The sequence below is a fragment of the Emydura macquarii genome, unplaced genomic scaffold (assembly GCF_026122565.2).
Source record: "Emydura macquarii macquarii isolate MOO-44397 ecotype Brisbane River unplaced genomic scaffold, CSIRO-AGI_Emac_v2 contig_2768, whole genome shotgun sequence".
Taxonomy (NCBI): Eukaryota; Metazoa; Chordata; order Testudines; family Chelidae; genus Emydura; species Emydura macquarii.
This window is the reverse complement of record NW_027132905.1, coordinates 37,005,215-37,017,670: the sequence shown is the minus strand read 5'-3', so window position 1 is coordinate 37,017,670 and position 12,456 is coordinate 37,005,215. Positions and strand designations below refer to the sequence as shown.

At 42.8% G+C, this 12,456-nt stretch overlaps 2 protein-coding genes across 2 annotated transcripts in view; both read right to left on the bottom strand.

Moving 5' to 3' along the window:
• RPL22 (ribosomal protein L22) overlaps window positions 1-12,456 on the bottom strand; it is a 382,415-nt gene that overhangs the window by 58,483 nt on the left and 311,476 nt on the right. The gene's annotated exons all lie outside the window — the stretch shown is intronic.
• On the bottom strand, window positions 1,708-8,433 carry ICMT (isoprenylcysteine carboxyl methyltransferase). The gene is made up of 5 exons (XM_067567070.1): window positions 8,194-8,433; window positions 7,534-7,622; window positions 6,595-6,764; window positions 5,129-5,346; window positions 1,708-4,182 (listed from the first exon to the last, which is right to left on the bottom strand). The coding sequence occupies exons 1-5, from the start codon at window positions 8,404-8,406 to the stop codon at window positions 4,000-4,002; spliced, it is 873 nt and encodes a 290-aa protein (XP_067423171.1). The 5' UTR covers window positions 8,407-8,433; the 3' UTR covers window positions 1,708-3,999.

Genomic DNA, 12,456 nt, shown 5'->3' with positions numbered 1-12,456 from the left:
AAGAGTAACGCAAGACATCTGATATAGTGCATACACACTACAGTGACAGAAGCATTAGCAATATCCATGATACTTCAAGGATTCACATGAGCAGACTGCTATCCCAGGCAAGTGAAGGGATGCAAAGCAAACCGTTCATGGACTATCAAAAAAGACAATAAGCCTTCCAAACAAGTGCCAGTAAAAGAATAAGACAAATTATTTCCTTAAATATTCCTCCATCACAAAGTTATTTAAATAGGCAATTTTTAGAAGCTTAGATCCTATACGCAATCCACAAGTTCAGAGCCCAGTCTCCCAGCTTTATACTGAAGCAATTATTAGACTGTTTGCTTTCTGGCCACAATGAAATTAAGCACAGAAATTGCAAAGAGAATGAAAAGTTTCACTGTGGAAGATGATTGTTCACATAAGAGAAAAGACCCATGAAATATAGCCAACTTTCCTACTGATAAAGCTGTCCAGCATTTGTAGACATATGCAGAACTCTGTGGTGAGCAGAGGTGGTTTTCCCCCCGCCCCCAACTAGAGCAGTGTGAGAAAGAGGATGTGAGCTCAAGTCTCTGACAATAAGACTAATGTAGTAATGCAGCATAAAGCATTTAGGTTTAGAGATATTTGACTCACAGTGTCTCATATAGCACCTGATAGAGCAACACAGTGAGAAACTTCTTGCTTAAACAGTTTGACCTAACAAATGATTTATTCATGTAATGCCCCAAGTCCCTAGTGTATTTTTTCCACTACCTGGCAAAACAAACCCCATTGCCTAGAACACATTTAAATTTACTCTGCTGAGTCATTTTGTGATCAGAATGTAATTGCTCTGTTCTTGATTCAGGTGAATTCTAATTAGCTTATACGTACTAGGTATTATTGCCACATCTATACCATGAGCTAGGGGTGCAATTCCCCTACTCACACACACACTCGTGGTAGCTTGATGAGAGCTGTCGCAAGTATAAATAGCCAAGTAGCCACGGTGCCATGAGCAGTGGCTGAGCCATGCCGAGTACCTACTGACCGGTTTCAGGCAGGTTTGTACTTGGCATGGCTTAGCCGTGCCTCCACTGCCGCTACTCATGCTACTGTGACTACATGGCTATTTATACTTGCATTAGCTCTCATGGAGCTACTGCGAATATGTGTACAAGAGCAGGGGAAATCACACCCCTAGCTCGTAGTGTAGTGCTTTTCAACTTCCAGTCTCAAAGTGCTTTACAAAGAAAGACAGCGTCATTATCAAGAGTAGGTTTAGTTATGAAACATTTATACAATGGAATAGTTCATACGAGAAACATCTTAATAAAAAAAGCAGTTAAAAATCCTCATTTATATTAAGATTTTAACTGGTCAGATTTCTTCTGAGGTGTATGCTGGCTACAGACATAGCAAAACGTATAACTTTCTTTCAGTACATGGGAGATACTTCTATTGCAAAGGAAAAACCATCTGAACAAATAATTATGAAGAGGAAAACACAACGTTAACCCAATACAGCCCTGCTGAAAGTTTCATATCCCTTTCTTCAAACAAAAAACTAAATATATGCAGTAGGAGACTTAATGTAACCATGGATATTTTAAGTGGTGGTGTTAGGTGTGGGCTGTGTGTGTGTGTGTTCCTTCAGTGTGCTGTCCCAGCTTTGCGCAGATAGCTGACACAGCAGACCTTGATTGAGCTGCCCGATAAATCCACAGACCCAGATTCAGTAGCGAAGGCATTCAGCCAGGTTTATTGTCAACGAAGCACGATGCTAGCTCCCCAGATCAATGTCTAGTTACACTAGGACGTGTACGCTCATGACAATGGACCAGTTCAGTGTATGGCAGGACTTTCCGTTCCTCACTCGGCCAGACAAAGACATTCCGAGACCTTCTTTTATACACTGATACAAACAAGTTACGTATTGCCCCTCTGATGTGATTAGTTACCACCCTTTACCTCGTATGTTAGTTTGATCAAAACATCTTTATCCATCATGTCATCCTGACCTTATATTTAGGAGGGGTCAATGTGTCCTCGTCATCTTTGGGGAGTGTACTTGTACCATACTTGGTATCAGGGTGTTCTGGTACCACCTTTCTGGAATGTGTTTATACGAGTGTCTTGTGCCTAGCATTTCTCAGGAATGTGTATGTTTTCACAATACCAGTCCTGTTCTTGCCAGATTTGTGAACTTGCAAGCAGGTATGTTTCGTAACAGGTCTGACTTTAGCTAACTTTGCATTATATCAGCAGGGTCTGATTACTACTTTAGTTCAGGCCTCAGGTCTTATACCAGGCTCTCACTTTCTAATACAGGGAATTCAATGCAGCAGGTGTAATTTGCAGGCATGACCTGGGTAGGAAAGGTTTTTACATGATAGGAGAGAGAAGAGATTAACCATTTGGCCCTACATCCCTTGCTATGTAGTTCTACAGGAATTTGACTTCCAACTTGTTTGGTACATGCCTCATTTTAATACCAAAGTGTTTTCTCAGTGGTATTTCAATAGTAAACTTAAGCATTCCAGACAACCAATATTGTCATCAGCACCACAAAAGAACTCTACTGAATTACAGCCCAACAGAAGTTGGCAACATTTTTACAAAAACAGCTTCTGCCAGTGCTCTATTTCCTGAACTATGTTACAGTACCTTAATTAAGGTAATACTTCAAACCAAGCAGTTACTTGTCAGCATACAATTCTCATTCCAGCAAGAAAGTCTATCTAAAATCAAGCAAACCGTGAACTTCTTTGGTATACAGTAACAGAAAATAAATTATACCACAAAATCTGAATATAAACCATTTCCAGAATGGTGATTTTAGAATATCACCACAGTTAATCAGAAAAATATTTTCCTACATTAGTGTATTTTCTGGAATTGATTCCCACACAGATGAAACATCCAAGACATATTCTAGAACCAGGCAAGAATCTTACCACCTGAGGCTTTTTGCAAGTCTGACAGCTATTGTTTTTTCCCTGCATTTCAGAAAAACAGAACTTATAACTTCTCTGAATTAAAGTTATTTTCCATGAGTGAACTGTGAGTAGAGAAAGAGCTAACTACAAGAGTTATTTAAATAGGATAGAATGCAGCATGATTTTGAAGAGTATGTTTTACAGAGGCAAGTTTATGAATTGACAGGACATACTTATCAAGGGGACTATGGGAAAATGACAATGACAATGAAACAAATTCATGGCAATAGATAACTGATGGACACAACAATTGAGTTAAGTTCTCAATTTGAGCTTATGCTTTCATGATGTTTAATGAAAGATTATTTCCAATTTAAGAAAGTTATGAATATTGAAAGAGCCTCCTATTAACACTATATTCAGGGACACTGCTTTATGCCACACGGACAGTCTTTCAGGTAAGCAGATCTCCAAAACGGTATGTAAATTCATGTATTTAAAAAAACAGAACTAAAGGGCCGGGTTTTGAAAGCCCTCCAAGCAGGACGTTACCACACTGACTTGAGTGGGAATTCCACACAGTGAGCTTGTGAAGTCAGGTCCAGAGAGGTTAAAGCTGTGCTGTCTAGCTTTTTTTTTTTTTTTTAAACAGTAAAAAAGCTTTAAATTTTAAAAAGTTTCACCATAGAAATAAACTTCCAACCGGCATCCTTGTGTGGCAGCATCCTAAGTGCAATAGCAGTTACTAGGAAGTACAAAGCTCATTCTTCAACAGAATCTCAGCTGTTGTAGGCAGAGTAAGCGATCTTTTCACCAGCATTAGGCTTTATTTTAGGATCACTACAGATTAAATAATCCAGAAGATCCCTCTATGCATCTAGGAAGGACTCGAATCTTGACTAAGATGACTGAGCTTCAAGTTTACTTGTAAGGCGTTCCAGCTGCCTAGGCTTTAATGAGCCTCCCATGGATGACCAGTAAATACAGACTGGCTACTACTAGAGTATATCACAATATAGCGTTATGCATAGTTCCTTTCCATATAATGCATGGAGCTGAATGTTTGCTCAGTCAGATTTTTCATGTGTTACAGTTCCACTTTAGCTCCTTTGATAAAAGGTAGACCTGATGGCACCTTCTTTTTATACTCCAGGTAGTCCTCTCCAAAAAAGTGAATTAACGTAATCTCCTCCTCTTCTATTCGCTCTCTGAAGAATCTCCAGGATGCTAAAGTGTAGCCAACAACACAGATGGGATTACAGAGTAAAACCTGTAAGAGGACACAAGTAGTTACAGTCCAATTCAGCCTCGCAAAACTCTGCTCACCCGGGGAAAGGTTTTTGATTGTTTGAAAAACACAAGTGAAGTTTCATTAGTTCTCCACAAAGTGCATATCTGCAGTAAGGCTTAAAAGATCTCCAGTCTCCAAAAAGCAAATTTTTAGAATTTTGTTCTTGATAAGAATCATATCTCTGCATTCTAGAACAAATTAGTTCTGATGAAGAGCACTAGTTTCCTTCTATTGTAATACCAGACCCAAAGAGTGTGCTGGCTCTAAGATAATTCAGGCTTGGAAAGCTTATGCATATGTGGCTTTGTATATTTATACTTTGTCTTTAAAAGATAGCAACAAACACCATCACCACTCATACAACTACGAGGTTTATAGTTTGTTATAAACTAAAGTGTATATCTACTGTACTGACATTTTAAGTTACAAGAGTACTGTAGTTGGTTTCAGGTATGTGACTTGGGTGTTACGTACATTTAGATTAGTTTTACTTGGTCAGTTCTGTACAATATTAACATTCCATAAGAATAAGGTGTGTGATGGCTTACTGGAAGACACTTTGCAAGTAAAGATGAAAGGGAGGTCTGGACACACCCTGGAAGCTTTACGGTTCCATGGCTAGCAGCAGATCACACCTTCAACCTCTGAAAGTGCTCCAGCTCAAACCCACGTTCCATTGCCTCTGCTTATTTCATACAGACAATTAAGGAGATATCGTCTTCCCAAACATCACACAGGATGAAGAGTTCAGAGGCCAGCAGTTTCATGACTCACAGCTAAAAATGTGCTGGTGGAAGACAGAATGTGTCAAAATCCATACCAGGAACTCCTACAGTTGATCATTTGCTATATAAATTATGTACAGGCTGGGCAGCATTAAGAAAAACTAGAAGATGAAGATAGCTAAGTGTATTTTATACAATACCTGTGTTCCAGTACTCCAGTAAAACCATCCCACGTAAGATGGGTGCCGGAACCACCCATACACCCCACTTGTCACCAAAGTATGAGTATCCGATTTCTCATTCTGAACAATATGGTTGAAGTTGGAGCCAGCTGTGAGCATGGCAGCTTTCCTCAGACAATCCCCAAAGATCACCATCAATAACCCTACTGTACTGAGCCAGGGGATCTGCTTCATTTCTGCAAGTGAATAAGTTCTGGTCACAACATGTTTTAAAAGTTTACTCTTTTATTGCAGGTAAAAAAAGGAAATTTAGGGTTAGAGGTCTAGGGTAGGAGGAGAGAAAGCACCTTCAAAATTCATTAACCTAACCTGATGCATCCAGATCAAAGCCCCAAAATTATCATATACTATCCCCAATAGATTGATGTGCATGCTCTTGTTAAGGCAATATATAAAATAAATGAAGTGTGTTGTACCATTTTAGTCTATAAAAATTAAACAAAACATTTGAACAGAAGTCTGATACACTATTTACTCTTTACCACCTATAATGACAAGGCAGCAGTGTGTCTTAACTCTATCTGATCAATCTAAATGCAAAAGGAGAGTGGTCAGAATACACAGCTACAAAGAAAATCTAATCCTGGAACTGAGCATTGTCTCTCGTTGCTTGACAAGTTGGATGGGGTTAAGCTGATGTACTCAATCCTCAGAGGGAGGCAAATACACTCTAACAGACTTTCCCCACCAATTCCAGAGCAGCACTGAGGAAGCCATACCCAACTTTCTTTGGTCTGACATAAGATGTTGGCAATGGGTAAGCCATAAATACTTCTCCCATTCCAGAAAACTGGTCTAGAAAACTTTATCTAAAAAGACACAGAATCCCAAAATAATTTATATTTGTAACATGAATCTTGCTTGAGTGCTAACAAAATCCTGTCAGCAAGATATCTCCTCTTGAAAGTCTTTTTATCAGAATGCCAAACATTTCCTGGTATTCCAGATTACCTGAAAGCTATCCTCAGTTTCAAGAGTCAATACAGCATGCAAAGTGTTTGGGAATAAGAGAACAGTCAGTACACTGTCTTAAAATCTCTTCTCCTTTAGACACCCTGACACAGAATAACTGAATGTGACTAATCAAACTAATGGCGTAAGTATCAGGTTTCATCCTTTACCAATGGTTTGTTAGGATCACACGTAAAAAGTATTTAAACAACAATATGCTGAGTTATAACTGTACCCAAGGCATGAAAATCCTGGTGCTATTTAAGTCAGTGACAGATCACCATTGCCTTCAGTAGGGCCAGGACTTCACCTAACATATGCATGAGAATAGTTTAATTTCTCTCTCTCTGTGAATTGCCTAAAATGTGTTGCATATGCAGTCCCCTTATGTGAAATGCAGCCTATATTCGCCCATGGACAACTGCTATTCTCTTTAAAAAACTTACCCAGAAACCTCAAATAAAGCTACTGACCTGGATAAATGATTTTTTCAACTGTGAACTCTATCCAAGAAGAGAGAGCAGCTAGATTATACTCAAAACTGTGGTTTAGGAGAAAAGAATCCAAGGACAAACTTCTGGGATTATTGATCGCTGTCACCAAATACTCAGAATAATGGAACAGTGACAAGGAACACATATACCTAAAAAAGAAGAAACCCACTGAATTTAAGCTGAACTTAATTTATTGAAAAACTCTAGTTTTGTTTTGCTGTGTTTATTGCTGGAACCTTTTGTTTTGAAACCCATGGTATTCTGTTAACTGTTCAGCAGCATAACTAGCATTCTGCAACTCTTATTCTCCACTATTTATACAAGTAGGTTAGGAATAAACATGTACTTTGTATAAGGTTATGTGCATGTATATATTAAAAACAAAATGTTTAAGACTTTCATTTAGGAGGAACTGGATGCTTCAATGCATTGATAATACAATTATATCTAATGCAAGTCAAGCAGAACAGAGCAGTTGCTATAGACCATAAGGAATAATTCTATCATACCACCCAATCCTGCAATGCCAAGGGTATGGACTAGATAACCAAATATTTTGTTTTTCCCATCTATAATTTCTAGCAATAGAATACCAAATCTGTCACCTCTCGTCCACTGGTTTGACTACATACATTTCACTTGTCGCGTGCCTCAACCTTAAATGGGAGGCACTTCACTTCAAAGGCCAGGAGGGGAATTAGATGTGCATGACCCATTCAATCTTTGGCTTTAGTCAGAACAAAACATCAGTGACAATTATGCAGGTTTTCTGGTGCCATCACCTGCCTCATATGAACAGGGCTGAGACCTATCATGCTGTTCAGCACAGGTCTCCATATAATAATAGTTTTCAGGCACTCCTGGCCTGAGTTGCACACAGGGCTCCCAGACACCATCCTTAACAAAATATTTTCTTACCAGCCAAAGTGCTTCCATGAGGATTGCCCAAAACTCAGCAACAAACCACATCCAAAGGCGAAGCCCAAGAAGCAGGCACGGATGGCGATCTGGAGCAGATTAAAAAAAAAGATGTTCATCTCTCAGCTACAGAACAGCATCTCCGGGTCCCCCGCTGGGCGCTTGGCCCCAGTGCAAGCTGCCCTGCACGGTGGTGTCACTCGTCAGCAGCCAGGCACCACAGTTTAAGTGCTAGGAAGAGTGACACTGTACCCAGGGCCCAAGCATAACTTTTTCGGGCCCAGTATAAACTTGTAAAACGGGCCCGCTCCCACACACACAAGAGGGGGGGTCACAGCCTGGGCCGGGCCCCGGTAAAGTGTACCCTTTCCCCCCATGTGAGGGCCCTGATGTACCTACGCACCCTTCGGCCCCGAGGCACCCTCGGCGCAGCCCCCACGGCGGGAAACGCGACTCCCCGGCCGCGCCCCCACCCCCGCCGGGAAGGAAAGGGGCCGCCCGCCCCCCGCGAGCGAGGTGCCCCCGTCACCCAGCCCCGGGCGCTCCCCTCGCCTGTCCGCGGGGCGGGCAGCGGTGCCCCAGGCAGAGGCCAAGGGCGGGGACTCGGAGGTGCCACCTCCGGCCGCGGGGGAAGAGGCTCCCGCGCCGCCCGCTCCGCACCTTGTAGAGCGGCGGCCGGTAGAGCAGCAGCAGCAGCGCGTTGATCCCCGCCACGTACAGAGCCAGCGCCGCCCGGCCTTGGAGCCCGGGCCCGGCCAGCACCGCGGGGGGCGCCCAGAGCAGCAGCGGCAGCGCGGCCACCGACGCCCCGAGCAGGAAAGCGGCCAGACTGGCCCGGGCCTCCGGACCCAGCGTCCCACCCGCCGCGGCCATGACGGCGGCCGGCAAGGCCTGGGTGGGTCACGCCTGCCGGCGCGCGAGACAAACCGAGGCCGTCAAGCACCGCGAGACTATCCCCTCCCCCCGTCTCGCGAGATTCCCCCAAGCAGGGGGTGAAGCCTGTGTTGGCCCCTGCGGTCCGGCCTGCGGTCCGGCCTGGCCGAGCGGCTCAGTTCGCGCGAGTACCCCGCCCACAGCTCGCATCGTCACCACCCCCGGCCCGGCCGCGGTGGTGGCATGAGGTGCTGGGAGGGGTTCTGCTCCCACACAGGCGCTGGGCCGATCAAAGCTGTTACCTCAATCAGCCGGCGCCGGAGCGCTGCGCTGCGCTGTACGTAGAGTGTCAGCGCTTCCGGCTGGGCCCGCGCGGCGTGGTTCTGTTCTGTACAGCGCCGAGCGCAGGGGCCCAGCTGGGGCGAACCAGCAGCGCTCCTGGAGGCGATGCTCATTCAGACAACACGTGCTGGAGCCCTACACTTCACACCCAGCCAGTAACTCCTCGGGTTAGACAGCCTCAGCTCCGGCTTCCTCGGGGTCGCCCCGTGCAGCCCAGGCTACTGCACGTGCTGTTAGCCTGGGGAAGCGATGCTCGACTGCCACGGACGTGACCTGCAGCCGCCAGCACCATTCAGTCCCCTCTGGCGTGGAAGAGAATAGTTGTTTAACCTCGCAGGGCAGGGCTGCCAACTACAGTGATTTTATCATGAGTTTTCCATTACTCTTAACCCCTGCGTGCCTCCTCCCTCAGAGTCATTTCAAAATGAGTGGCCAGTGGTTGTTGAGAAAAGCTTTCAAGCATGAACCCGAAAGGTGGGAGGCAAATGACAAATTAAAAGAACCCACAGGTTATTTTTAAAATCTCAACATGTGTAAAGCAATTTCATGGTTTTAGGGTCTTGACTCAGAATTTTTGACTCCTTGGGTTAGTAATACTGCGTAAGTGTCCAGGACAGGAAAAGAAGAGCTCCATATGCAATAGAAGATGCAGGAGGAATTTATCTTCGGATCACCGGATTGTACAAAAACTAGTATCAAAGTGGCTGATTCTTGACTAATTGCTCATTAAGAATAAACCTATCCTTGTGAATGGTGTCCCACTAACAAGGGGCTGAATTATTATCTCGTTTATATTCATTTTATATGTAACTTCAGTGGTGTTACTTTGGATGTATACCAAGAAGTTACTCAAGATTTACAAGTGAAATTAGCATTGGGCCCATAGTTTTTCAGTGTTGTACAAGTGCTGCAGATGCAGTGGATTATACTGCCAAACATGGAATACCATGCTGGTTTTACCTAAATATTCTTGCTGCAAAGAGGGGAGGTCTGTGAAGTTGTAAAAGCTGCAGTAGCAAATCTTGTTGGCCCAGACAGCAATAAATAAAAGCCCTGCATGTCAACTGGGGTTGTGTCATTTGTGATTGTCTGAATGACTCTTAACTTGATTCATGTTTTTGTAACCGTATGGTGTCGTGGACACTAGAGGGGGCATATGCACTAGTCAAAAGAAGCCCACAATTTCAAAACAAGTTAGAGAATGTATGTTTACAGTTGTGAGTCAATGTGTGCTGCTGAATCACTGCAGAGAGCATTGATTTCAGTATCTGCCTCTACATCTTTAATGATTTGAGATCCTAAGTAGTTTCTTTTTTCTAAAAAATTTTCAGATCACTTTTACATAATTTAGACCATTCAACTTTTAAACTTTTCCTGATACACTGAGCGACCTTCTCCTATGTTAAATCTCTTCTCAGAACAACTACTCTAATTTAAGTTAATGGGTCCGGCACATGCTCAGCACCTCTGAAAATCAGGCCCAAGGTCTCCAGTTGGGCTCCCAAAAACTGAGGCACTTGAAACCAGTGGCCATTTTTGAAAATTTCAGTCTTACATATCAAACTCCACGCTTATGTACCAGCCTGATCGTTAACCACTGAACTGTGATTTGGCTCACAAAAACTGTAAGCTTTTCAAGGCAGGGCCCTTATCTTCTTGTAGTCATGTATATCTGTGGTGCATATATAAAAGAATAGTAAGCTGCGATTTGAAACCAGAAATTCTTGTTTGTAACTGAACCCCTTAGAGTTCAGTACAGCTAACTGTAGATGGCTGAAGGCTTTTAATGAATATGATAACCCAGAAACATACTCTTTTGGGTGCATTCCAGCTTGTGCAGATTACTCTCTAAATCTTCTGTAAATGCTGCACATTTTATCAAAGAATTGGCCCAAAGTGTGTAAATTATATCTGAACAATAGAGCTGGGTAAATATTTAAATATTTAGAGCCAGTTGGAGCTACGCACAAAAGGCTCAGACAATGGGGTCTTTCTGAATTCACTCTTCTCAACTCTTGCAAAATCCAGTTCAGTGTTGATTCACTTCCTTGATTCACTTCCTTGCCTCATTATGTGGCATCAAATGGAGTTTTGCTGTCAGATTGCTTATGGCTGAAAGATTTTAAAACTTCAGCCCCAGCAGACTTCTCAGGAGTAGGCTGACTTATTTAGTTTGCTAAAGTCAATCATGATTGATAATCACTAGCTAACTGATTGAAATGTAGCTGGAGGACTGAATTACAGTATCGTGACAAAAGAAAAAAGACTCATGGCTTTGGTCTCCTGTCAAGTCCTCAACTTTCCTAACTCTCACAGCATTAATTGTAATGAGTGACCAGACTTGTACAGAGACTGTCATTCCCAGCTTTGCTGTCCTCAGGCTTTCTCCAATGCAGGAAAAATCAGGGCATTCATATCTGTCTCCAAAAAATGTGTCATGAGCTTAGCAACAAAGGAGACCACATAAGTTTCTTAGTCCCCCCAGCTATGAAATCAAAATCTTCTGAAGTTGGGAAACTTGTAGCCCAAGACTGTTCTCAGAAGGAGTCGCAAAATTACCATGGGAGGGAGGGGTTGCTTTTATTCTTTCTTTGCTTCATAATAAAAATAATTATCAGTAGCTAGTGGTTTTAATTCCCTAGCTAAAACAGACAATGACTTAAGCAAAAGGAAGTGTGGTCATTCAACATAGTGCTCTTACATACCAGGGCATTGCAATTTCGAAGGACATAAATGTTTTCATAAACATTAATATTATTGTTAAAGATCCAAGTGCATCTCAACATTTAAACATTCACTGGCAGACCTAAGGCTTTAATCAAAGTGTAAGTCAAGGTATAATATTAATTAAAAGAAAGAAAACAGTTTGCAGCAGATAAATGTGCAGCACTTAAAGTAACCTAAAATTAGGAGCTCATTGGTAAAGACTGAGCTGAGCAGAAACAAATGTCCATGTCAGAGTCTAGAGGCCTGATTCTGATTTCACAGCAGTTGCACATGATTGTCTCCAGTGGAGTTATTCCTGATTTATACTGGTGTAAATGAGGAGAGTCAGGCCCAACATTTCCAAGCATCCTTTATATGCCATAGATTGCTGAAGTCCAGAGTGATATTTATATATGCTTTTTCTAACTGTTTGCTGAGAACCAAATAGATGGATAACTTCCCTATACAGATCCCAGAGCAGCTTGGGTGAACATGGGAGTTGGTGTATTCTTCAGCTCTGTGTGGGGTAACATTTTGGGGGAGGAGAGTGTAGAGCCCATTAATACGGTGCTGCCTCCCAGGCTGGAGCGTGACCAGGAGTGAATAGCAGCTCTCAGCCTAGCTCTGGAGATCATCTTCTCACAGCCAGAGCAGAACATTGCACATTAGCAACATTTTTCGGTCAATTTTCCACTGTTTAATACTCCTCACCACACAAGTTGTTCAAAACCAGCCAGATGTAGCGTATAGAATAGGCAAATCCAGAGAGCCGTTTGGGGATATGTTGAACCATCAGGAGCCTTTTCATGTAGTCATTCATTAAACACAGCCTGCTGTGCAAGAAATAGCCATGTAATTAAAATAATAGGTGGGAAAACCAGGCACACGATTAAAGGTTGGGCCTGGAGGGAGACGAAGATTGATAAGTAACCATTAGAGCAGAAGGAAGGTTTCCAAGCCCTTTTCTTCCTGACAGAGTCTGAATCTCGATCAAATTCTTTC

What these genes read in the sequence shown, in the direction of transcription:
- ICMT (XM_067567070.1), bottom strand. Translation starts at nt 8,406, where the DNA reads ATGGCCGCGGCGGGTGGGACGCTGGGTCCGGAGGCCCGGGCCAGTCTG. An exon ending in ACCGGCCGCCGCTCTACAAG is followed by an intron (nt 7,623 to 8,193) that starts GTGCGGAGCGGG and finishes AATCTGCTCCAG; the next exon opens with ATCGCCATCCGTGCCTGCTT. An exon ending in TGAAAAAATCATTTATCCAG is followed by an intron (nt 5,347 to 6,594) that starts GTCAGTAGCTTT and finishes ATTCACTTGCAG; the next exon opens with AAATGAAGCAGATCCCCTGG.